At 40.8% G+C, this 26,197-nt stretch overlaps 1 protein-coding gene across 6 annotated transcripts in view; it reads left to right on the top strand.

Annotated features, from left to right (window-relative positions):
• CTPS2 (CTP synthase 2) overlaps window positions 1-26,197 on the top strand; it is a 98,721-nt gene that overhangs the window by 5,110 nt on the left and 67,414 nt on the right. For 5 of the 6 annotated variants that reach the window (XM_087427774.1, XM_087427773.1, XM_087427772.1 and 2 more), the window contains exons 2-9: window positions 168-372; window positions 5,166-5,336; window positions 7,278-7,378; window positions 15,465-15,581; window positions 15,725-15,808; window positions 16,683-16,763; window positions 19,527-19,678; window positions 25,025-25,157. In XM_087427774.1, coding sequence (XP_087283900.1) covers window positions 207-372; window positions 5,166-5,336; window positions 7,278-7,378; window positions 15,465-15,581; window positions 15,725-15,808; window positions 16,683-16,763; window positions 19,527-19,678; window positions 25,025-25,157 — 1,005 coding nt within the window. In that variant the 5' untranslated portion in view covers window positions 168-206. The remainder of the gene's footprint in view (window positions 1-167; window positions 373-5,165; window positions 5,337-7,277; window positions 7,379-15,464; window positions 15,582-15,724; window positions 15,809-16,682; window positions 16,764-19,526; window positions 19,679-25,024; window positions 25,158-26,197) is intronic. The other variant, XM_087427775.1, reaches the window with a different exon arrangement.

Here is a 26,197-nt window from a genome sequence, read left to right on the forward strand (position 1 = left end):
AACAAATTAAAAACCTAGAAGATAAGACTTTGTTTCTAAAGTTTCAAATATTTAGTTTAGATAGAAAAATGCTGTGTGCTTTTGAAATTCTGGTTTAACACACTCTCTGCTTTACTGGTTTGAGAAAATGTTTCTCTTCCCTGACCCTTCATTTTATTACCTTTCAGATTATATCTGGGTGCTGGCACCCAGCCACTCCTCTGCCAATGAAGTACATCCTGGTCACTGGTGGGGTCATCTCTGGTATTGGTAAAGGGATCATCGCAAGTAGCATTGGGATGATTCTAAAATCATGTGGGCTCCGAGTTACTGCCATCAAAATAGACCCCTATATTAACATCGACGCGGGCACTTTTTCACCTTATGAACACGGTATGAAAGAGAACCACTTCTCCCTTATAAAGCACTGGGTTAAATTGCCGTTCTTTCTGATATTTTGGGTGATTTCTTGAGGATAGAGTTCCAGAAGTAGAGTCACTGGATCCTACTGTTATGAATATGTGAATGTTCTCATGGTCATTGATAACATTTTTTCAGATTGCTGGTGACATTCCACGTTAGTCCAGCTTTTTGGAAAACAGTGTGTGAGGATACCATTTTCATTGTACCTTTTGCAGTACGGATTATGTTTTGTTTTATTGTATCATAAAGGTAATATATTTCTCTTAACCTTTCATTGTTAAGAGAAAAATTCAGACAATATAGAATATATTGACGATTATATTGGCAATATAAAAGGGCATGAAGAAAATAAAAATCATCCATTTCCCACTGCTTGAAGTAACTATTATTAATGTTGACATTTTGATATATATACTAATTATTTTAAAAGGCATTAGCCCTCACATACTTTCTCTTGAAGCTTTTTACGTGCAAGCAGGAAAGTGTATAAATCATAAGTGTACCACTTGATGAAATGAGCATACTGTGTAACCAGCCCCCAGATCAAAAAACAGAAACCCTCCCATGCCCCTTTCAGTCTATCCCCACCTGAAACCACCAGGGTAACTGCTATCCTGTCCTCTAACACCACGGATTAGTTTTGCTTGTTTTTGAACTTTAAGTGAATTGAATCTTACAGTCACCTTATTTTTTAATCTAATTTTTAAAACGTAACATATTTGGATATTTTTATATATTTTATACTCTTAAAGGCTGCACAGAATCTGAACAATAATAAGACAATTTCCAATGGATTGATATTATAAACAATACTGTGATGGAAATCTTTAGAATTTATTTTTTTTAACATAAATGGCTAGGTACAGAATTTCTGATTTGATGGGTAGGTATGTTTTTCAGGCTTTTGAACACATAATGCATATTGCCAAAGTTTTTTAGGTTCACAATCCCTTACCTACAGCTCTGAAATCCAAAAAGTTCTGAAAATTTAAAATTCTTCATAAGTTTGTGCCTATTTCTAGTCTTTATTCCACTAGGAATGTGTTTGATTGTGAGTTGCTTTCGGGGTGTTTTCTAATATATGGAAAGTGTTCTATATTACCTTTCTATGATTGGAAAAATTCCAAATTCCAATTTCCTTCCTGTCTCCAAGAATTTTATGATAAGGCTTGTGGATCTGCAGCAATTTATATCCGCATCAAGAGTGTATACGAAGGTCTGTTTCTTTATACCCTTGCTGAATATTATTCTTTTTAACTTTACTAACCTGACAGTAAGCCAAAAAACGCAAAAAAAAAAGGGTATTTCATCGTTTTCATTTAGATTTGATTTTCGTTTTGTCTGTAGAATGACTTATTCATGTCCGTTGCAGATTGTATTTTGTTTGAAACTATTACCCAACTTCCTTCTCTGGAGTAAATTTCCCCACCCCGTTGACTTTCGACTTCAGCCACGTGGGTGGTTAACCAGTCCTGGTTTGTTTGGAACTTTCCTGGTTTGGAAACTGAAAGTCCCACATCCTGGGAACCCTATTAGTCCTGGGCAGACCGGAGAGGTTGGTCACATTTTTTGGCCATGTGATTTGTTTTGCCCTATAGGATATTAGTGAATATGATATATGCCTTGTTGAAGCAGAAATTTTCAATGCTGCCTGACCCACAGCCCCCACGTAACATGAGTGAGAAATCAATAAATGTTTTGTAAGCCGCTGAGATTTTTAAGGTTGTTTGGTATGCAGCAAAATTGACTAATGCCGTGTATTATGGCAATTTTCCTTTGAATTATTTTCTTATGATTTTAAAGAGTACTTTATGTAAAGTATATTAACCTACATTTATGACATGTATATATTTTTACTCTGAAATATGTCAATACTACCTCTGTTAGTTGCTGATGAATTTCAATTTACCATTTATGTGATTAAATGTGTCAACTGTTTCCCATATGGTTTCTGCCTTTGATGTCACCTTTAGGCTTCTCTGCCCCAGGAATATTTAAATAGTCATCTATATTTTCTTCTAGCACTTTTATAGTTCCCTTTGATTTTACTTTAAAATTGTTAACACATCTGGAATTGAATTTGGTGGGAGGTGAAGATGTAACATAATTTTTTTCTCTAAATTTTTTTCTGATTAGCCAGCTCTTCCTAATGTCATTTATCAAAGAGTTCATCCTTTCTCTACCAACTTGAAATACACCTTTTACATGAGAACATGATGTAATCCATGCAGAAATAGAAGTATAATGATGTACACCTGAAATTTATACAATGTTATAATCCAATGTTACCACAATAAACAAAAATTAAAAAAAAAAAAGAAATACCACCTTTTATTATATGCTAAATTTCTGTCTGTAATTAGGTCTGTCTTTTTGCTCTGTTCTGTTCTGGATCTCTCTGTTTATTCCTGCCTACCATTTTAATAGCTGCAACTTTTTATTATCAAGTAGGACAGGACTGTCCTCATTATTCCTTTTCTTCTTTTTTTTTAACTTCAAAATGTTCGTCATCTTCAAGATTAACTTAAGAATCATTTTGTCAACCTTTACAAGAAATCAAATTGGAGTTTTTTTTTTTTGAGGAAGATTGGCCCTGCACTTAACATCTGTTGCCAATCTTCCTCTTTTTCTTTCTTTCTTTTTTTTCCCCAAAGCCCCAGTACATAGTTGTATATCATAGCTGTAGAGTTGTAGCTCTTCTATGTGAGACACTGCCTTAGCATGGCTTGATGAGCAGTGAGTGGGTCCGTGCTCAGGATCTGAACCAGCAAACCCCGGGCCGCCTCAGTGGAATGTGTGAACTTAACCGCTACGCCACCAGGCCGGCCCCCAAATTGGAGTTTTTGATAGAAATTGCTTTAAATTTATGAATTAATTTGGGGAAGAATTAAACTCTGAAAATATTAACTGGTCCATTCAGGAACTTTATAAGTGGCTTTCATTTTATTCATACCTTCTTTATGTCTCTGAAGTAAGGTTTTTAAATTTTCTTCATATAGATCCTACACATCTCTTTGAAGTTTATTTCTGAGTATTTTATCTACTTTGATTTGTGATGATATCCTTGATTTTTTTTTTTTTTTGAGGAAGATCAGCCCTGAGCTAACATCCATGCTAATCCTCCTCTTTTTGCTGAGGAAGACCGGCTCTGAGCTAACATCTATTGCCAATCCTCCTCCTTTTTTTTCCCCAAAGCCCCAGTAGATAGTTGTATGTCATAGTTGCACATCCTTCTAGTTGCTGTATGTGGGACATGGCCTCAGCATGGCCAGAGAAGCGGTGCGTCGGTGTGCGCCCGGGATCCGAACCCAGGCCCCCAGTATCGGAGCATGTGCACTTAACTGCTAAGCCAAGGGGCCGGCCCCTTGAATTTTTTTAAGTCATGTATTAAATTCCTTTATGTAATAGGGACCTTTTTGGATATTTTGGTTTTGTGTGTTGATGTTACCTTGTTCCATATTTATATATATATGTATATGTATTTCAATCTTCATTTAGTCACTGTTATTTGTTATAAGGGTCTTTATTTTTATTTATTTTTTTGTGTATTTTGTTTTGGTAATCACATCTTTTTTTCTTCCAAATTAACTTTAGTGTCACTGTCAGGTTAAAAAAAAAATCTGTTGGAATTTTTATTATGATTACATTAAATCTAAAAAACTATTTTTGAAGACATCTACAGTTTTTCTTTCTCTTCTAGGAACATAATGGGTACATACTTTTAAAATTTAGGAATTTAAATTTCAAGACCTTTGCCATATAGCTGAAGTATTGGCAAACTGGATTTGGCCTGAATTAACTAAAGAGATTTCAGAGATCATCCCTTATTTGTCAGAAATTAAGATGATCAAAGTAAAAAGACTTTTCCGTAGGTTGGTGATTCCCAATTAACATGAGAAAGTGTAATTTGAACCGGAAGTACAAAAATATTGCAATTTCATCAATTTGCTCCTTTGTCCTTAAAGTTAGAGACCTTCTTGACCACACTTAGCTACCTTATAAGGGAGGCATAAATGAGGACATAAAAGGTTTCTGATTAGGTTTGTAAGCTAGTCAAACTTTTTGGTATGAACATCTCACAATAAGAGTAAATGATAGAATTTTCTTAATCAGGGAGAAGTTCAATTCTTACAAGGTGGCTTTAGAACGTTGGACTTCCAATTGATGCCCTCAAGTGAGACTGGAGACCCAGACACATGCCAATAGTCAACGCAAGTGCTCCTCACGTGATTAAGTCTTCATCTAGGTCCTTTTTCACGGTGCTGTTGTGTTATTGCACACACTGTCTTTTCTTGCCTCACTCTTGCCAAGTTGCCCTGTGTGCTAGCTGGGGCCCTGCTTTTCATTTACTGTCTGTTTAATTGTGGCTTTAACCAAGATGAAAATCAATTAAAACTTTCTTATGCCAATTCCGGAGTCCAGGATGCTGATCCTTTGGAGTAAATTGCTATTTATTTTTAAAATTGCCGTTTTTAAAGTCCCTTTTTTAAAATGTGATATATGATGAATTTGGAAAAGCTAAATCTTGAAGACAGAATTTCAGTAAGCATTTAAAAAATACCATAATAGGATACCAGAATTTTTCTGATGCATTTTCATGGCTAGAATTGAATTGTTAAATTTTCCCATCAAAATAAGGAAATGGTGATAGAACATGGCTTATAAATAAGTCTTTTACCAGCTCTTTAATATAACATGCTCATCTTTGATAAACAATCTACCGGAAGCAAATTTGTGATTTTTACATTGCCTTTTTATCCTAGGTGAAGTGTTTGTCTTAAACGACGGTGGAGAAGTTGATTTAGATCTTGGAAATTATGAACGATTCTTGGATATTAATCTTTATAAAGACAACAACATCACCACTGGGAAGATCTATCAGCATGTGATCAATAAAGAGAGGCGTGGCGATTACCTGGGGAAAACAGTACAAGGTATTATATTCCACAAACATTAGGGAGCCCTGTGTGCTGAGCGTCCACACCCTGCTCAACATAGATGTGAACTTCAGGAGGTTTCTGAGCTCTGCAAGTTTTAATCCTTTCAGATCCTTGAGTTCTTTTCCTTTTCCTTTTCCTCAAAGGTGTCAAGTTCATCCTCCATGTTTCTGATTGTATTTTCATCAGTCTTTTTTTTACTAATGTCATTGTTTCCCTTAGTCTATATATTTGTTCTTCTCTCTCTTCAGTTTTTATTTATCAAATCCGTGGAGAACCATTTATTCATCATTTTTACCTGATTGGGGTGCAGATTGGTTTGGGTTTGCCTGTTCTTTGTTTAATTATTTCTTTTTTTTAAAATAATTTTATTTATTTTATTTTTTCCCCCAAAGCCCCAGTAGATAGTTGTGCATCATAGTTTCACATCCTCCTAGTTGCTGTACGTGGGATGAGGCCCCAGCATCGCTGGAGAAGTGGTGCGTCAGTGGGCGCCCGGGATCCGAACCGGGCTGCCAGCAGCGGAGCGCGCGCACTTAACTGCTAAGCCAAGGGGCTGGCCCTAATATTTCTTTTTCTACTTTTTTCTTGTATCTTTGCATGGATAAGGATTACTCCCCTTTGAAGAAGGACAGAGTTGGGGAGGGACTGAGGGATTGAACTGGAGTGGCAGGCAGCATGCTCTGACCCTTTTTTCGCCAACCTTTTCCCGGGGGTTATGATTCTCTTTTGTCTTAGACGGGGGACCGTCGTCGCCCCCCCCCCCCCGCCCCCCATCCCTCTGAAGTCTTGTATTCATATGTTCCTACATGGTAGGGTAAAGGTAGTAATTTCCCATCCCCTTTAAATCACGTTCATGTTGGAACTAGCTGAGAAGTAGACATAGGATTCGGACAGATGGAGACGGAAAGATCAGCTAAGTTATTGCTGAAATTGAACGGTGTGGCTTAGATCTCGGCTACAACTGTGCTTTCTAATAGTTTTCCCCCAAGTGTAGGTTTTGGGAAGACCCGCGGGAGGAGAGTTGCTGCCTCACACCTGCCACATCCCAACGTTGGAGAGAGGGCAAAGCTGCAGACCTGGGTCCTGACCCCTGATCCTTGCTCTGCCCACGTGGAGTCAGAGCCCAGCTAATCCCACCCTCCTGGAAAGGGGCCGGGCTGGGCATGCGCGGGGTGGCCTTCCAAATGCACCAATCAGAGACGACTTCCTCCCGCCTCGAGGGAGCGGCAGGTGCAAGGCAGAGCAGGGGACGGATGCTTCTTTGCCTCAGCTTCCCGGAGGCCAGTGTTCCTGCTTCGTGTGTCACATTAGGTTAGTTGGCTGTACCCAGTTGCCACGCACCTGCAAGGATGTCACCTTTTTGTCTTTTCATCTGAGATCAGCAGCTGCAGGCCTACTTACCACCCAAGGGACCCCTGGGCCTCATGTGCTTGCAGAGATGTCACCTTTTGGCCCCTTTAGCTGACATTAGCAGCCGTAGGCCTCTGGGCAACACGAAGGCATTGTCTACCCCCTCTGAGTGGATGCCTCCCCACTGGCTGGTGGGCTGCCCAGGGTCTGCTGGGCTGGACACTCTGCATCCTTCTTCCTCGTGGAGTCCTGCGTTCAGCACCCTCGGCAGACCTCCTTGCACAGTTTTTCGTTGTCATTGTAGGTGTTTTCTAGTTGCATTGAAGATGGCATTTCTGCTTTCTGTTTCTTGTTCTCTGTGGTTGGTCGGTTTCGAGAGAAATGGCTTAACATTAAATGACTAAACCTATGTTGCATCTATAATATTGGTTTCAGTGAGATGGATAATAACATGAGGACTGTAGCTTGTCTAATTTTCCAGGTGGTTTTCAGGTTATTTGGGAGGGCTAAAGACACTAATATATTCCTTTCTCATGACTATGACCTTGAATAAGCTTTTGTGCTAATTATTGCTTCTTTCTACAGTTGTCCCTCATATTACTGATGCTGTCCAGGAGTGGGTTATGAATCAAGCCATGGTGCCTGTGGACGGTCATAAGGAAGAGCCCCAAATATGTGTTATTGAGGCAAGCATGGAACTTTTCTTTATAGACTTACATCCTTCTGGGTTTTTAAGCATCTGATCTTCACACATTCAACAAATATGTACAGATGGTCTCCTGTATGCTGGACACTGGGCTAGGAGGTGGGATTACAGCAGGGAACGACATAGATGGTCCCTGCCCTTGTGGTCACAGGTCAGTGGGGAAGATTGGTATTAAACAGGGTGAGTACTCCTGGGGTGGGTGTGCAGCAATCTGCATATGGAGACAGATTGGTTGCAGAATGGGTTCTAGCGAGTGCTATTTGAGAAGTATTTACAAAATGCTTTGGAAGTAGAGAGAGACTGAATTAGGGGAGTGTGGTGGTAGAGGTGATTTAGAGATGAGAATCGAGTATTAGCTGTTTAAGGAAAGAACATAGTATTGAACTTGCTACTTGTTCACGGCTTCCATTCCTCTCCAGGTGCAGAATGAGAATAACATCCATATCTTCCTTATAGAAATGTCAGTTGGCCGAATTGCCGGGCAAGACAGCAGAATAATGAATAGTTTTGTTCTTAGAGGCAGACTGCCCAAGTTCACATTTCTGCCGTGACCACCCGAGCAGTGTATAGCTCAGTGGTTAAGAGTCTGAAGCCAGACTGCTTGGGTTCATGGCCCAGCTGGGTCACTTATCAGCTGGACAACCTTGGACTAGTTTGCTTAACTTCTCTGTGCCTCAGTTTACTCATCTGCTAAATGGTGATAGTGTTTTGAGGATTAAATAAGTCAGTACACTCAGTGCTTAGAATGGTGTCAGATCTATAGTAAGTGCTCAAAAATTATTAGCCGTTATTAAGATGTCTGTGTGATTTTTGGCAAAAGGCTTACTTCTCAAAGCTTCAATGTACTCATCTATAACAATATGGTAATAATGTAATATTGTAATAATAACAAGATGATAATAACAGGGTTGTTGTGAGGATTAAGTGTGATGATAAAAAGTGCTTGGCAATATCTGGCATTTAGGAAGTGCTCTATAAATATGTTAGCTGTTATTATTGTCATCATTATCAGTGTTAACAGATGTTATGCTATCCGCCAAGATCCATTTTGTTAATAGTAGAGCTGATAAACTTAGCATAAATGTGCTGTACTATCATATATTAACTTAGATTGTACTACTGTAATAGTATGGCTGATAAACTTAATATAAATGTATAATATAAGTGTGCTATACACAGTTTTCTCTCCCTTGGTATTTCTTCTTTCACAATTTACAAGGGAAGAGGGGATGCTTTCTTTATTATTTTTTTAAATTGGAGTATAACATAAGCACAGAAAAGTGCAGATATCATAGATGTATAGCTTGATGCAAGTTTTATAAACTGAACACACCTGCATGACTAGGCTTGCTTCCTTTAAAAAATAATTAATATCCAATACAATGACTAGTTTGCAAACAAATTGAGGCAATGATAAAGACAAATAAGTGTAAGAAAAGAGAAAGGCAGGTAAAAGCTCCAGGAAGAATCGCATCTGGTGTGAGACTGGAGATGTAACCTGGGGCAGACCTGGGCTCTACAGTGCGGGAGACTTACACGGTCGCTCTATTTATTGATTTTCAGGTTTTAGAATCATTCCCCAAGATGCATCAGAGAAGGCTTAAAAGCAGGGATGTAAATGTCATCAGCTTTGAAAAGAGGAATCGTGAGGTGGAGGGGGTGGAGGAGCGCTGGAGGGGGAAGGAGGGAGATAAGAACCTCATTTTACACTGTGAGGCATCGACAGACACTGTTAGTAGTTGGCAGGAAAAGAAGCAAAAGTATGTCACGTTAGGAAAGTAACCAACAGAACTAAGCATTGAGACTGGGATATGGGGATGGGAGCACCAAAGAGCTGCATCCTCATCTGTCACAGCCCCAAGTCAACTTGCATTCTTTAGAGGGTGTCTGCAACGGGTAAGTCAAGAAAGAGCCCAGCTGGACGGTATTAGAAATATGGAGGTAACTACCAGAATAAACCACTAACAGAGAAGTTAAAGCACTTGCCTTGGGGAATCTGGACGTGGGAGAGGGGAGAGCTGGGGCAGGGGACTCTGGCTTTTTATTGTAAGCTCTTCTGTACAATTTGGTTTTTAACCACGTAGGTGTATTATTTTGATTAAAAAAAAAACACTTATTAATGTCAGCTTGAAGGTGCCATTTCGCAGTTTCAGTATCTTAAAGGTCAGCCCTAGGCTGATTTTCTTCAAGCCCGGCAGAGGGTAGGACAAGCCCTCACGCCTTTGGTTTACGCCGCCTATTTGTTATATAGAGTACTGCGTTGTCCAATACGGTAGCCACTCGTCACATGGGGCTGCTGAGTACGTGAAATGTGCCCCGTCCTAACTGAGATGTGCTGTGAGTTTAAAATACGCACTGGGCTTCAAAGACTTAGTATAAAACAAAAAGAATAATTTTTTAAAAAATTGGTGATATATTGAAATGATAGTATTTTGGATATACTGGGCTACATAAAATACAGTGTTAAAATTAATTTCTCCTGTTTACTTTTTTTTTGGAGGAAGTTTGGCCCTAAGCTAACATCTGTTGCCAATCTTCCTCTTTTTCTTTTTTTTCCCTGAAGCCTCAGTACATAGTTGTGTGTCACAGATGTAGAGTTGTAGCTCCTCTATGTGGGACGCCGCCTCAGCATGGCTTGATGAGCAGTGAGTATGTCTGCGCCCAGGATCCGAACCAGCGAACTCTGGGCCGCCAAAGTGGAACGCGCGAACTTAACCGCTACGCCACCGGGTCGGCCCCTCTCTTGTTTACTTTTACTTTTTAAAATGTGGCAACTAAAATCTTTAAAATTCTCTGTGTAGCTCGCATTATATTTCTAGCGGACAGCACTAGTCTAGCACTTTCACTGGTTTTTGCTGTTCTAGCAACAGGAAAGATAAAGGATCCAAAATGTGTCCATTTTCCCAGAAGAATTGGTCCCTGGCCCAAAAGTAATGACTAATTTTCTAAACTTGAACATGTTTATAACTTTTCCAGTGATTATTTTTTCTTTCTTTTAGTTTTTGTAGGTGAAAGAATAGCCTTTTCTTAAGACTATTAACCTTAATCACAGGAAAAGTTCCATATGGTCGTGTGTATGAATGTTTTTGCCTTTTATTCTCTGATTCTGCTCTTTTATTAAAAAATTACATTTTTAATAATAATAATAATCACAAAAAAAAAGAGAAGGGGGAAATATATTTTTAAAATGTAATTGAGCTGCCCCTGAACGTCATTAAAATATAAGCCCAATTTGACCTTGGGATGAGCCTTCTTAACACTTCTTTTTCATCTTCTCAGCTTTTCTAGCTATTGTTTTTTGAGAATCATCCTTGAACAAAGCTTTTATGTTTCATTCTGGGGCTGGCACACCTGATTCTCTTTGTCATCATTTTAAAAAGAAGTATGCTATAGATTCAGACTCTAATTGTTTTTTTTTTTTAAAGATTTATTTATTTATTTTCCCCCCAAAGCCCCAGTAGATAGTTGTATGTCATAGCTACACATCCTTCTAGTTGCTGTATGTGGGACACGGCCTCAGCATGGCCAGAGAAGCGGTGCATCAGTGCGTGCCCGGGATCCGAACCTGGGCTGCCAGCAGTGGAGCGCGCACACTTAACCACTAAGCCACGGGGCTGGCCCTCAGACTCTAATTGTTGAAGATTCCACTTGCACAGTGAAATCAAGAATTCTCAGTGCCATATCAACAAAGAACACGCAAACATTTTAGGCCTGTACCTGCCATTGTTCTTTTTTTTTTTTCCATGTCTATGTTCTTTATTTTCTCAGTTCTGCTCTTGAACTGACTTCTTTGGCTTAACAAACATTGACTTAGCACTTAGTATGTCCTAGCCCCGATGATAGCTGCTAGGGATACGAGGGTGGATGTGATTGACTCCTGCTCTCCAGGACACATTGCCTCGATTTTTAATTTCATGGAAACAGAGAAACTGTGACAAGTTGTCCCCAGAGAAACCCCTTCTTCTCCATATAACCCTGATGTTTATGTTTGCTTATTGGATCCTAGATCAGGCATCCTTTTGGGTTTGTTTTAAGTTGTGCTCAATATTTGTGTTTGTACATAATTTAAGCTTTCAGAGAAGGACCACCAAAGCTTATTTTTAGTTTTAAGCGTGTAGAAGCTGTTGAAAAATCTCCAAAGCCTTTTTGTGGGTGAGGCCTTGGCTTCTCAGACCGGCGGAGCTGACAAGCCTTATTCATATTACTATAGGTCATCTAAGCATGAACCTGAAATAATTTACACCTGCCTTAAAGGCCTGGCCTTTTTTTTCAAAAAAGAAAACTCCTTTCCTTTTATTTTTATTTAACTTTTTTTCCAGTTTTATGAAGATATAATTGACATATAACATTGTATTAGTCTTAGGTGTACAACATAATGATTGTATATATGTATATATTGTGAAATGATAAGACCACAGTAAATTCGGTCAACATCCATCACCTCACATAGTTACAATTTTTTTCTCATGATGAGAACTTTTAAGATTTACTCTCTTAGCAACTTTCAGATAAAGACTCTTTTCCTTTAAAGGCAAAATGGACATTGCACATCTCATACATTTGCTGCTGCTTCAATTTCAGCTTTGGATAGATCTTAAAATATTGTTGTGGGTGATATTTTCCCTGTTGTGCTGGGAAATAGTTAACTTAGGCCTATTCCAGTAATAACACTGAGAGTTTCTAATCACATTGATGGTAATGAGGAGCCAGAGGAGCACTAGCGGGTCCTTCCAAATTGGCAGAGAGAATGCAGTACCACTGTCGGCCATATGAGGGCAGAAGCAGATAATGTTGAAAGTTTTTGCCTACTTTTTCGGATTCACTCTTGACTCCCAGAGTACCTCTATCAAAAAACGGATGTCCTTGTACAGTTTCGTATCAGTGCAGACCTTTTTTTCCTAAAATTTTTTTTCCCCATCAGATCCTGGTGCACTGTAGTTAGTGAGCACTTACATCCCTCACCCCCTGCCAGTTTCCTTTCCTGATTGCATGTGATATTTCTTGGATTTTCATAATTAAATTTGTCATTCTCTTACAGAGCGATCATATATTTATATCTGTTCCATACCCAGGAAACTTGAATTTTAATTATGTTTTGTTATCTGAGTTAAAGTTACTAAAGAATAATTTCTTCTGTAGCAAAGTAATCCTGAGACTTCTTAATTTGATTCCATTGTAATTATGGTAACAGGTACTAGAACACTGTTACCTAGAGCTTGTATTGAATTTTTAGACCCTTCTGTCCTATACTGACCACTAACCTAAACTCCCAGTGCTGTGTGAAGGGCTCTGGGCTTGTGCTGGAGATATGGCAGGCACATTCCTGCCCTCATGAGGCTTACAGCCTAGTGGTGTAGAGAGACAGGAAACAGGGACTCAAATAAAATGATGACATCTCGTGCTGAGTTACCAGGAAGGGCACAGATGGGATGCTGTGATAGTGAGCAGCGGGAGCAAGGCTGCTTTAGGTGGGTGGTCAGGGTCGGGCTTTCTGAGAGTGACATAGCTCCCGGGTGAAGGATAAAGAGGAGATAGATGTAGATGAAGAAGGAGGATAGGAGGGCTTAAGGGGCACCAAGGAAGAGCGTGGCCTGTCTGAGGACCTGAAAGGCCAGTGGGGCTGAAGCAGAGAGAGCAGGAGGTGGGGGGCATAGGAGTAGAGGGATGGAAAGGTGGGAGTGGGGCATGAGATGAGAGTGCAAGGGCCAGATCATGTAGGGCCTTTTATTGGCTGCATAAAGGAGTTTCGATTTTATTTCTAGTGAAGCAGTGAGCCACTAAAGGGTATAAGCACTGGAGAGACATACTCTGAGTTTTTATAAGGTCACTCTGCTGGTGTGTGACAAATGGTTTGACTGTAGGACAGCAGAGGGTGGAAGCTGAGAGGCCATTTAGATGGGGGTCAGTCAACTTTTTCTGTAAAGGGCCAGAGAGTAAATATGTTTGGCTTTGCGGGTCAGAGAGTCCCTGTCACAACTACTCAACTCTGCCATTGTCGAGTGAAAGCAGCCACAGGCAATCTGTAAACGAATGGGCAGAGCTGTGTGCTGGTAAACCATTGTAAATAAAAACAGGCAGCAAGCCATAATTTGCCACCCCCTGGTTTAGATTACTGCAATAATCCTGGCAAAAGATGGTGTTGGCTTGAGTGTCTAGAGTGGTAGCAGTGGAGATAGAGAGCAGTGGAGAGATTTCCAAGAGGTTTTGGAGGTATGACCCATTGGACTGGGTTGGGTGAGGAAAAGGAGGGATCGAGGATGATTTCCAGACCTAGCATGAACCAGCTAGTGGTAAGAGATGCTATTTGCTGAGATGAGGAAGCACCTGGAGAAACAGGCCCAGGGGTGGGGGGACCAGGAGTTTAGTTTGGGCCATGGTAAGTTTGAGTAATTGTTGAGCCATCCGAGGTTTCAAGGGCAAGTTGGCTCCAAAGCCCAATGGCACTGGGAAGAGAGGTCAGGGCTCAGGGTAGATTTCAGACTTGGTCGGGTAGCTGAAGTCAGAGAAGATGGTGAATTCTGGGACTGGGCCCACCGTGATCTCTTCCTCCTCCACATCCAGATCATTCCACTTAGTGCTTAACTTTTACTCTTGATTATTTTCTTTAGCTCTGCCTTATTTTCCTCGCTAAATTCTGAGCTCCTTAGGAGTATGTTGTCTTAAATTCTTCCCAGCACCTCGTTTATCGTGTTGAGCATGTAGTAGATGCTCGAATGCTAGAGAATTAATTTTTAAATCCATGTGATAGTCTTTAAATATTTAAATATGCTGAGGAGGAATGGATGAAGGTGAATTTTATCCTAGTCTAAAGTAACATGCTATAGTAACTTTATTGGAAGCACACTGTAAATCAAGTTAACATGTATTGAAGGATTACACCGTCAGGAATATTCTCGGGGCTTTTGGTACTACTCGTTTCAGAAAGCTAGCATGTTTAATAGTAGCGATTTAATTCCAGTAGTACCACCATTGCGAGGAGACTGTTCAGATGCATGCAGGGGTGTATGTGTGTGTGTGTGTGTGTGTTCATGGAAAGAGGGAGAGAGAGAGAATGCTCACTATTTCTCACGAGGCAAGGCCGGGTGGCTCTCACCTTTCACATATTGACACTAGACTTGAATTCTACCTTCCAGCTGGACCACTGGTAGAAACTGGCTGATCTCACTCCTCTGTGGCCTGTATTCTGGGTCTTTCTATCTGCTTGTGAATTCCCTTCTCTTTTCTTAAATCCCTCCATTTTTTTTTAAAAAAAAAAACACATTTTCAATCTTGATGAGATGAAAGGTTGACAGCCCTATAATGATCCCCCATTTTTTGGAGGGAGTATTTACTAGTCTGTAAAATCCAAGTGAATCAGTGATATATTTGTTTAACTTAGTCCCTATCTCCACACAAGCAGAGTGATCTTATAAACACAGGAATCAGATCATTCTTAAAGCCCTCCTTGACTTTGCTTTCTCCTCCCTTCTTAATGCTCTGCTTACTCTCTTAACTGTTTTCCTGGCTATGTAATACTCCATCCCTTTCTTTGTATTTTACTTTCTAGTCTCCATTTTCTCTTCCCTTTGTTTCATCTCCCTCTTAAAAATGCTTTTCTTTTTTCTTTTCTCGTGAGGAAGATTAGCCCTGAGCTAACATCTGTTGCCAGTCTTCCTCTTTTTGCTGAGAAATATTGGCCCTGAGCTAACTTCTGTGCCCATCTTCCTCTACTTTATATGTGGGACGCCTGCCACAGCATGGCTTGATGAGTGGTGCATAGGTCTGTGCCCGGGATGCAAACCTACGAACCCCAAGCTGCCGAAGCAGAGCGCGTGAACTCTACTACGCCACCGGACCAGCCCTTCTTTTTCATTTTTAACAGCTTTAGTGAGGTTTAAATTGTATATATAATAAATTTCACCAATAAATTTCACCTGTTTTAAGTGTACAAGTCAGTGATTTTTAGTATATTTACAAACTTCTTCTGCAACCATCAAACTTCAGTTCTTATGCTTAGTTTATTAAGAATTTTTCTATCCGTCTGTGTACCATGGAAGATCACATGTGTCTTTTTTTTCCATTTTCAGCTGGGTGGCACCATTGGAGACATTGAAGGAATGCCATTTGTGGAAGCATTCAGACAATTCCAGTTTAAAGCAAAAAGAGAGAATTTCTGTAATATCCATGTTAGCCTTGTCCCACAGGTGAGCTTTCCAGATAGGTATGTAGACAGCAACTTCTGTAAGTCTTCCTATTATTTTCTATTTATTCTACATTTTCAACTAGGGAGCCATTCTCCAGAAGAGCTAGATGTCCAGTGTACTGACAGTGACCCATTGCTTTTCAGCCCAGTGCTACTGGAGAACAAAAAACCAAACCCACACAAAACAGTGTCCGTGCGCTGAGGGGGTTAGGCCTGTCTCCAGATCTGGTGAGTTAAGGAGAGTGGGTGAGTTTCTTGGAATAGGACCTCCATTTCTTAATCTATAATATCATCTTAGTCCTTTCTAGCTCTCAAATGGTTCCTAGGACGCTGAGCATTTTGTGTCTGGGAGCCAGGGGAGGCTTATTCCCTCATCCTCAGGTGTTGCTTCCCACATTTCTAAATTGGCCATCTGTTCTTCTCTAGGCCCTCATTTGATTGGCCACAGTGACAGCTGGGCAAGTGCAATGTCCCGTCATTTGTATGGTCCCTGGGTCCTTTAGAGTGAGGTGGGACCTTGGAGATTTTCCTGTGACCGTGCTAAATGGGCTGTCACTGCTCTTATTTATAGCAGGGAATCCAGTATCGCCAGTAGTCTAGATCAGGGGTTGGCAAATAAAGGCCTGCAGGCTTGCTGCCTGTAAATAAAGTTTTATTGGAACATCTATTATTTACATTTGTCTATAGCTGCGTTTGCACTGCAGTGGTGCAATTAAGTAGTCGAGACAGTGACTGCATGACCTGCAGAACCTAAAATTTTTACCAGCTGGCCCTTTAGAGAAAAACTTTGCCAACCTGTGGTCTCGCTCTGATCTTGTATTTTTAAAGAAGACACGTTTGTGAGCCTTGACTCTATTCACGAGAGGTACCTTGACATTTTGAGTTCTTACTGGTCGATTTGTGTTGAGTGTGGTTCTACTTGCTTATATTAGTGCTCAGACCCATTTCTAATCGTCCAGTGCAACGCCCAGAATGAACAAGCCCATACTTGGTCAAGTCTCTTGTAGCAAAAAGAAATTAAAATAGCATCCTCCTGAAAACGAATGGCAGTGTGAACAGCCTAATTCCTGCTTTCTGACCTGTACATAACTGACTCTAACAGATTGTCTGCCGAAGTTCAACGCCCATCGAAATGGCTGTGAAGGAAAAGATTTCTATGTTTTGTCACGTGAACCCTGAACAGGTTAGTGCTGCTCTTTAGAGTTTATTACCTTGCAGGCACTTCTGCTGATGCCAACGTTTTGCACCTCTTAAATGATCGTATTACTTTTCATGGCATTTATGAAAGCTTTGGGAGATTCATATCCAACCATGGCTCCCTTGCCCTTAAGTGAACAGTCTGGAGACTCCTGATTCCTTAGATTGATTGCATGTTGCTTTGCATAATCACTCTTTAAGTTATAGATATAGAACCAGGTGGACTTTTTAACTTACAGTCAAGCCTCTAGAGAGAGAACCAAGTGAAGCCTGCTTATCGTCTCTTTAGCTTGTCTTCCGGGACACTTACTGCTTTCACTGCCATTTCTCCTTTGTACGTGTTACAGCTTCACTCACCCCAGACCACACATTCCGTTGACATTCACACTATCACTTCTGATTACATCAGTGGCCTCAGGTCAATTCATCATTACAGAAACTGTACTGTGATTTGGGCTCAGGTCCTCTGTCCACCTGGGAATCTGAGAGCCAGCTTTTCTTTTTTCTGCAGAAACCTTTTGTTTTCTTTAGATTGGCTCTGGGTTCTCTGAAGCCTAAAAACCATCTAATCGGATTTCCGTGTCTCAGGAGGCAGTCTGATGCAGAGCCTCCGGCCTGATGCCTCAGGGTGGGTGCACAAGTCTGAACCACTTCACAAAATGTGATGGGAGGTTTAAAGGACTCTCCTGTATTTGTATGTCGTCAAGCCATTTTGATTTTGTTCACTTGTTTTTTGTACCCTTCCTATTGGTAAATAGTACTTTGTGTGGGTATTAAACAAATATAACCCAGTTTCTGAAATAGAAGGAAACAGCTTTTAGAGTTGGGTTGCTGAGAGCTCTGCAAACAGAAGATATAGTCCAAACTTTTGATCATATAGAGTCTATTTTCTATATAACTATAGATTCTGAAGAATGCTCTATCCTATCAGTCCACAGGCTAGTTTATTAGCCATTTTTCAGCACATCATTTTTGCTCATGTGAGGTAATGCTCCCATTTCTTAGTTCCTGGTAAACTTGCATTTAAAGCTCCTCTCCTCTGGATTGCTGAGGAAGGGATGGAGGGTCGGAGGTGTCTCTGTGGATGTGGTCTGTTACCATGCTATTTTAAAAAATATCTCTCCGGCCTGGAGTATAAATAAGTAAATAGTTCCATACTCCATGTCTTCCACTGTGAGAGTTGTGACTCTCCAGAGATTTAGTTTTAATTAGTAATTGGGACACAGCCTCAATTCAGTGACATCTCGGCCCTTTGAATTGCACTGCTGAATGCACAAGTGAGAAATGATAGTCTTAAGTAGCAAGTTGGTGGTGTCCAAACGGCTTAGGAACCCTTGGTTGGATAGCTATGGATTTGGGAAGACTAAACACATAGAGTTGGCAGAACATTTCTTGGCATTTACTTAGGATGTGGCAGATCCTTAAATGCCTGCCAGTAGCCCCTTGCATGTGCTTAAGAGGGTGGTGAAAGCTCGTTAGAATAAGTGTGAAAAACAACCACACCACCTGGTGTTTAAAGGAGCCTGGCTCCTCTCACAGGTGCAATTAATTTGATTATGTTCAATGTGTGCTTGTAAATTTACCCAAATGAAAGGAGCAGACAAAAGCAACTACAGCAGCAGCAACAACAACAAATGAATGAATAAGCAAACTGCATACCCACACTTAGAAGACAAGGTGTGTGTATTCAATGCTACTGCTTTAACCTAGACTTAGAAGGTGGTGCCTTGGGCCATGTGTCTTGGATATTGACATATAAGGCATCCATGTTCCAGCACCAATTCTCTGACACCAGCTGGGAGTCCTGCACTTCAGCTTGGACACTAACTAGCTGGAATGAGCGTCAGACTCCACAGGTTTAAGGGCTTAGTCCTTTATAGGACTGCCCCCCACTTCAGATACCAGCCACAAGTTTCCAGTGTCCCCAAGCTACCCACACTTCTGCCTGGCTGACTACAAATTTGGGGCTTCCCATCACCCCCTCAGTTTCGATAATTCTCTGGAACAACTCACAGAACTCAGGAAAGTGCTATATTTGTGATTACTTTTTATTACAAAGGATGCAAATGAACAGCCATATGAAGAGATACATAAGGCAAGGTCTAGGAGAGTCCTGAGTGCAAGAGCTTGAGTCCCTGTGGAGTCAGGGTGCACTGCCCTCCTGGCACGTCTGTATATTCACCAACCAGGATGCTCCCCCAAGTCTCAATGTCCAGAGTGTTTATTGGGGTTTCATTAAGTAGGTATGATTGAGTAAATCATTGGTCCCACGATTGAACTCAATCTCTAGCCCCCATCCCCTCCCCAGAGGTCAGGTGGCTGACAGTTCCAGCCCTCTAATGACTTGGTTGGTTTTTCTGGTGACCAGTTCCCATCTTGAAGCCATCTAGGGGCTACCCTGAGTCACCTCATTAGCATAATAAAGATAGTCCTGTCACTCGGGAAATTCGAAAGGATTTTGAAGCTCTGTGCCAGGAACTAGGAACAAAGACCATATATATGTATATTTTTATTCTACCACAGCATCCATGGTTCTGGAGGTACGATAATGAATTCAGAGTGTTTTGTAATTAGATCAAACTATCTTGTGTTAATTCTGACTCTTATTAAGGTTGCTGGGTTCTTGATTTTCTTCTCTCAGTGTAAATGAACTGCCAGTCTCTCTTGAGTTTTGGCTCATCCTTGAGCTCATTCTTGTGGCATATTTGAGTCATTCCACTTAAATATGTGTTTTATCATCATCAATCAGGTCATATGTATCCATGATGTTTCTTCCACATACCGAGTGCCTGTGCTTTTGGAGGAACAAGGCATTGTTAAGTATTTTAAGGAGAGATTGGATCTGCCCATTGGTGATTCTGCAAGTCATTTGCTTTTCAAGTGGAGAAATATGGCTGACAGGTACGTGAAAGGAATTACTAATGTAATCTTTAATAATTCTTGGGTTTGGGGGTAGGACTGAGATGTACCTTAAAGGGTATGTATTTAGCATTCAGCTTTCTGTATGTGTGTGTTTGGGTCGGAATGTATCTAAAGCTTTGGCACAGTGGTAGAGTGTTTTGCTGTATTTTTTGAAGATTTCTGAGATTTTGATTTTGCTCTGCTTAAACCAAAGTGAATTGAAGAAATTTAGAATCCAGATGATTTTTTTTTTTAAATTCTGGAGGCATTTTGATCTATTTATTAGTTTATTTCTTAGTTTCTGAATATTTTAAGTAGTTTTAATGTCACAAGGTTTTTTTTTTTTTTTTTTGCTTGTTTTTAAGATTTGGCTAACATTTCCCAAAGAAAATCCTTTTGAATGGAAAGTTTTGGCTTTATTATTGTTGTTCCAGCCTGCAGTTATTAACTATCAGAATCGTTATGAAAACCCCTGATAGGTTTTATTCTATATTTTATTTTTTTGTGAGGAAGATCAGCCCTGAGCTAACATCCATGCCAATCCTCCTCTTTTTGCTGAGGAAGACTGGCCCTTGGCTAACATCTGTGCCCATCTTCCTCTACTTTATATGGGATGCCGCCACAGCATGGCCTGACAAGCCGTGCATTGATGCGTGCCCGGGATCCGAACCCGGGCCGCCAGCAGCGGAGCACGCACTTGACCCCTATGCCACAGGGCCAACCCCCCCCCCCCATAGGTTTTAGCTTTAAGACAATCATATTAATTTCAGCAGGGTTTGTTTAATTTGAATTCATTAGCAAATTCAATCGCCATCATCTGTTTTCTTTTACTAAATATAGATGAGGTGTGACTCCATAAAGTCCTGACTGCCCAGCTTCTGTGCAGCTTAGGCAGAGGCAGTGGGGCAGCATTACAAAGGTGGGTTCTGGTGTTGCTAAGGAGCAGATCTTAAAAGTTCTCATCACAAGAAAAAAAATTGTAACATTAAGCAGTGATGGATGTTAAGTAGACTCATTGTGGTGATTATTTGGTAATGTACACATATATTGAGTCATTATGTTCTACACCTGAAACTAATATAATGTTATAGTCAATTATATCTCAATAAAAAAACCCGTAAGCTCAGGCGTCAGTCACCGTGGATTCAGACCCCAGCTCTCCCTCTTACTAGCTGTGTGAATTTGGGCAGATTACTTAACCTCTCGGGCTTGTTCTCCCATCCATAACAGTCACTTTGTAGGAATTTTCTGAGTAGCTTAGGGCTGACCCTTTTTAAGCACTACAAATTTTAATATTTTAACTCTTTTTATTGAAAATAGTTCTAAATTATACTCTATGCCTCTGTGCTTTTTTTTTTTTGATAGTGGCTATTTTTGCATAGCAACATGAATTTATTTAATGCCGATGATGGTACACTTAAAATGATTAAAATGGTAAATTTTATATTATGCATATTTCACTATAATTTTTTTTATTGATGTTTTAATAGTTTTTAACATTGTGAAATTTTGGGTTGTACATTTTTGTTTGTCCATCACCATGTGTATGTCTCCCTTCACCCCTGTGCCCACCCCCTACCCCCCTTGCCCCTGGTAACCACAATACAGTTTTCTCTGTCCATGTGTTGGTTTATATTCCACATATGAGTGAGATCATACAGTGTTTGTCTTTCTCTTTCTGGCTTATTTCACTTAACACAATACCCTCCAGTCCCATCCATGTTGTTGCAAATGGGACGATTTTGTCTTTTTTATGGCTGAGTAGTGTTCCATTGTGTATATATACCACAGCTTCTTGATCCAATCATCAGTCGAGGGACATTTAGGTTGCTTCCACTTCTTGGCTATAGTGAATAATGCTGCAATGAACATAGGGGTGCATAAGCCTGTTTGGATTGTTGATTTCAGGTTTGTTGGATAGATTCCCAGTAGTGGGATAGCTGGATCATAGGGTATTTCTATTTTTAATTCTTTGGGGAATCTCCATACTGTTTTCCATAGAGACTGTACCAGTTTGCATTCCCACCAGCTGTGTATGAAGGTTCCTGTTTCTCCACATCCTCTCCAACATTTGTTGTTTTTTGTCTTGGTGATTATAGCCATTCTAACGGGCATGAGGTGATATCTTAGTGTTGTTTTGATTTGCATTTCCCTGATGATTAGTGATGTTGAACATCTTTTCATGTGCCTATTGGCCATCTGTATATCTTCTTTGGAGAAGTGTCTGTTCATTTCCTCTGTCCATTTTTTGATCGGGTTGTTTGTTTTTTTGTTGTTATGCCTCTGTGCTTTTTAAAGCCAGTGTTTGGTCTTCATATTAGTTTCCTGTGGCTGCTGTAACAAGTCACCACAAACAGATGGCTTGAAACAATGGAAGTTTGTTCTCTCACAGTTGTGGAGGTCAGAAGTCCAAAATCAAGGCATCAGCAGGGTTGGTTCCTTCTGGAGGCTCTGAGGGAGAAACCATTCCATGCGTCTCTCCTAGCTTCTGGGGGCTGCTGGCGATCCTTGGTGTTCCTTGGCTTGTGGCCGCGTCGCTCCAGTCTCTGCCTCTGTCATCGCACGGCTTTCTCTGTGTCTTCTCTCCTTCTCTTCTTTTATAAGGATGCTTGTCTTAAGGTTTAGGGCCCGCTCTAATCCAGGATGATCTTATCCCGAGGTCCTTAATTTAATTGCACCCACAAAGACCCTTTTTCTAGAGATGGTCACATTCATAGGTTCTGGGGGACATATGTTTTTGGAGGGCCACCATTCAGCTCACCACAGTCTTCAAGCAAAGGGAATTTTTTTTTTTTTTTTTTGTTTTGCAAATACTCTTTATTTATTTATTTATTTATTATTATTATTTTTTAATTTTTTGTTTATTGCAGTAACATTGGTTTATAACATTGTAAAAGTTTCAGGTGTACATCATTGTACTTCTATTTCTGCATAGATTACATCATGTTCACCGCCAAAATACTAATTACAACCCATCACCACACACATGTACCAAATTATCCCTTTCACCCTCCTCCCTCCCCCCTTCCCCTCTGGTAACCACCAATCCAATCTCTGTCCCTATGTGTTTGTTTATTGTTGTTATTATCTACTACTTAATGAAGGAAATCATACGGTATTTGACCTTCTCCCTCTGACTTATTTCACTTTGCATTATACCCTCAATGTCCATCCATGTTGTCACAAATGGCTGGATTTCATCGTTTCTTATGGCTGAGTAGTATTCCATTGTGTATATACACCACAGCTTCTTTATCCATTCGTCCCTTGATGGGCACTTAGGTTGCTTCCAAGTCTTGGCTATTGTGAATAACGCTGCAATGAACACAGGGGTGCATGTACCTTTGCAAATTGGTGTTTTCAAGTTCTTTGGATAAATACCCAACAGTGGAATAGCTGGATCATATGGTAGTTCTATCCTTGATTTTTTGAGGAATCTCCATACTGTTTTCCATAGTGGCTGGACCAGTTTGCACTCCCACCAGCAGTGTATGAGAGTTCAAGCAAAGGGAATATTGAGCGTCAGTCCCTCTGTATCACGTTGGCTGTGATGTTGGTTCGTTGGTGATGGTGGTCTGGAGTGTCCATTCTTTAGGCCCTGTCCCCTCAGTACAGCCTGTAGAGAGATACAAGGGAGGCAAACAGAGGTCAAAGAGCAGCCTTGATCATGGAGATCCAGTGCTGCTCAGAGGCCAGGCTTCCCTGGTTAAACTGGATGGGAGAGCTCACCTGGGACCTAAGGCCAAAGTGGGGACAACCTTGCCTGTCTGGGGACCTGCCTGTGGGGGGATGGGCCTGCAAAGCAGACTCCTCATCTGCCTCCCACCAGTAGCTCACAGCAGTGTTAGCGGCCTGCCTCACACCCAATTGATGGCTGAATGGAGAGCCCAAGGGAGACGCTTGGCTGGTCTGGGCAGTGTTCCATGAGCCTAGCCCGCAGGTCCGAGAGGGAAAGAGAGCACAAGGTGAGTGGGCTCAGGATATCTTTCTGGGTGGCAGCTCTCTTCCCTGGTCAGTGTGACCCAGTGGACTCACCTGTCCCACCCGGCTGCTGAGCAACTCCTCTTCCCCTGGGAAGACCAGACATGAGTGAGCGGAAGAGGGAACTGGCGATGTTGACTCGAATCCTGCTTCCTTCCTGAGAGCAGAGCCGATGTCCCTTCATCAATGGAGGAGTGAGATTGGGGGTGAGGGCTCAGCCAAGTTGCTATGCTCAAATGGCGTTGTGATCACCAGTTCCCTTGGGTCAAACCCGGGGACAGGAAGCACTGACCTCTGATGTTGTCTTGGAATCTTGGCTCGATACCAAGTTGCTTTGTTACTTGCGTCCTTTGTGTAGCGCTGGGGTGAAGCGCGGGCAACCACGCAATCTCCAGAGCAACATAAAAGTAAGTAGCAAGTTAAAGGCTTAGCAGCCTTCTCTCAGGTTCTTTAGTCACTTTCCTGGAAAGTCACCTTTACTGTCAGTTTTGACTTCTTAGCTTCTTGTGCATTTTTCTCATCCCAGCCTGTTTGCAATCACATTTCTCTTGCACTCTTCACAGATGTTGATATGAAAGAGGAATATTCCTTATCACGGTAACATTTTTGTTCTAAGGTGTTTGGGGAAGGGTTGGTTCAAAGCCCTAAAACATCTTCAGCCCCAAGATGACATTTCCATATACTTAGTACAAGACCAGACATTTTTCATGTTCTTTGAACAGATTTCCTGACAAAAGCAACAGTAAAGATTGGGTCTCTAATGGTAAAATGTGATTGAGCGTCTTATGTAGAATGGAATTTTCTCATAAAAGTGATCTAAATCGCTTGTAATATTTTAAATAGTTCTCTTAGTATCATTCTTCAGGCATGCAATGAATAACCTGCCTTTTGAGGACCAGCTGAGAATGTAATAATTTTTAATGTAGACACTTTGAATACATTTTCTTATATAATGTCACCTTACAAAGTTAATATTGAAATGTTTCCTATTGACACTCAGAATGCTTTTTCTTATACAATGTCACCTTATAAATGAATTTAAGGACAGCTCATGTTTATGAGATGGGGACAGCTTTTTTATTTTTTATTTGTAATGCTTTTAACTTTTTCTCTGATATATTCTCCTCGGATGTATATCTGTGCCTGCTTATGCAAGCCAGTTTCGGATTTATTATGATTTTGAAATCTGTTGGTGTACAGATTTTCATTCTTTGGGGGTGGGGTATGGATTTCAGTCAAGTACATCAAATTTGAGGCTAGTCTGCTCCTAAGGTTTTAAAAAGTGCCTTGGGATAAGAACAGTGGTTGTCATAGTGTTTGTGATGTTATGTTGCATGCATATAACCTTTAAGCTTGTCTTCCCAGGTATGAAAGGTTACAGAAAACATGCTCCATAGCCCTGGTTGGCAAATACACCAAGCTCAGGGACTGCTACGCCTCCGTGTTCAAAGCCCTGGAACACTCAGCCTTGGCCATCAACCACAAGTTGAATCTGATGGTGAGCCCCGGCCTGGTCTTCCACGTATTTCAGTCATTTACTCTGATATCTCGTGGTTCAGAGAGGCAGCTTGTATTGAAGGCTCCCCAAGATCACCTCCAGGATTGACAATGATTCGCCAGGAGGACTCACAGCATATCGTCAGATTTATGGCTAAGATGTATTACAGTGAAAGGATAGAGAGCAAAATGAGCAAAGAATGTAGTCTGGGGGAACCCAGGCGCAAGCTTCCAGGGTCCTTCCTAAGTGGAGTCACACAGGTTGAGCTTAATTCCCCCAGCAACGAGCTGTGACAACACATGTGAAGTGCTGTCTCCCAGGGAAGCTTGTTAGAGACTCAGTGCCCTGGGTTTTTATTGGGAGCTGGTCACATTGGCACCCTCTGCCTACCGAGTACCAAAATTCTGGACTCCCAGAAGGAAAGCAGGTGTTCAGCATAAATCATGTTGGTTCTACAAATACTGTAGGCACAGTGAGCCACTCTTACCATTTCTGGGAATGGTGAGAACCCTCCCCAAATCCAAGTTTCCAGATGCCAGCCAAGGGCCAACCTTGTAAGCAGGCCTTTCCAAGGACAGCAGTCAAGCCTGTCGTGCTAAGTTTTTTCTGCATACAGGTTTAAGGCACAATCTCTGAAATTAGGCTTTGCACATCCGGGGCATATGTACTTCATGCTCATTTAAGTACATTGTATTTGCCTAACAAGAAAATGATAGAACTTTTTTCCCCTTTAGCATTAGAATTGAATCCACATTTAAAAAATGCTATATATATATATATATATATATTTATTTATTTATTCCCCTTTCTAACTTGGAGGACTGATATCTGGCAAACAGTGGTTATTTGTTTTTTAAAATCAATATTATGGGATAGCAGAGGTGGAATTATCATATCTAGCTGGAGTATATTCTTTGTCTTTGTTAAAATAGAAGTAGTACATGCTCAGTGTAGAAAATTTAAGCAAAGCATAATGTAAGCTGCAAAAAGTGAAAGATTCTTCCTCCCTGAAATCCCACTTCTCTGTTGTACCTGTCGTT

This window comes from Ceratotherium simum, chromosome X (assembly GCF_057802395.1).
Source record: "Ceratotherium simum simum isolate JZ-2026a chromosome X, ASM5780239v1, whole genome shotgun sequence".
Classification (NCBI taxonomy): domain Eukaryota; kingdom Metazoa; phylum Chordata; class Mammalia; order Perissodactyla; family Rhinocerotidae; genus Ceratotherium; species Ceratotherium simum.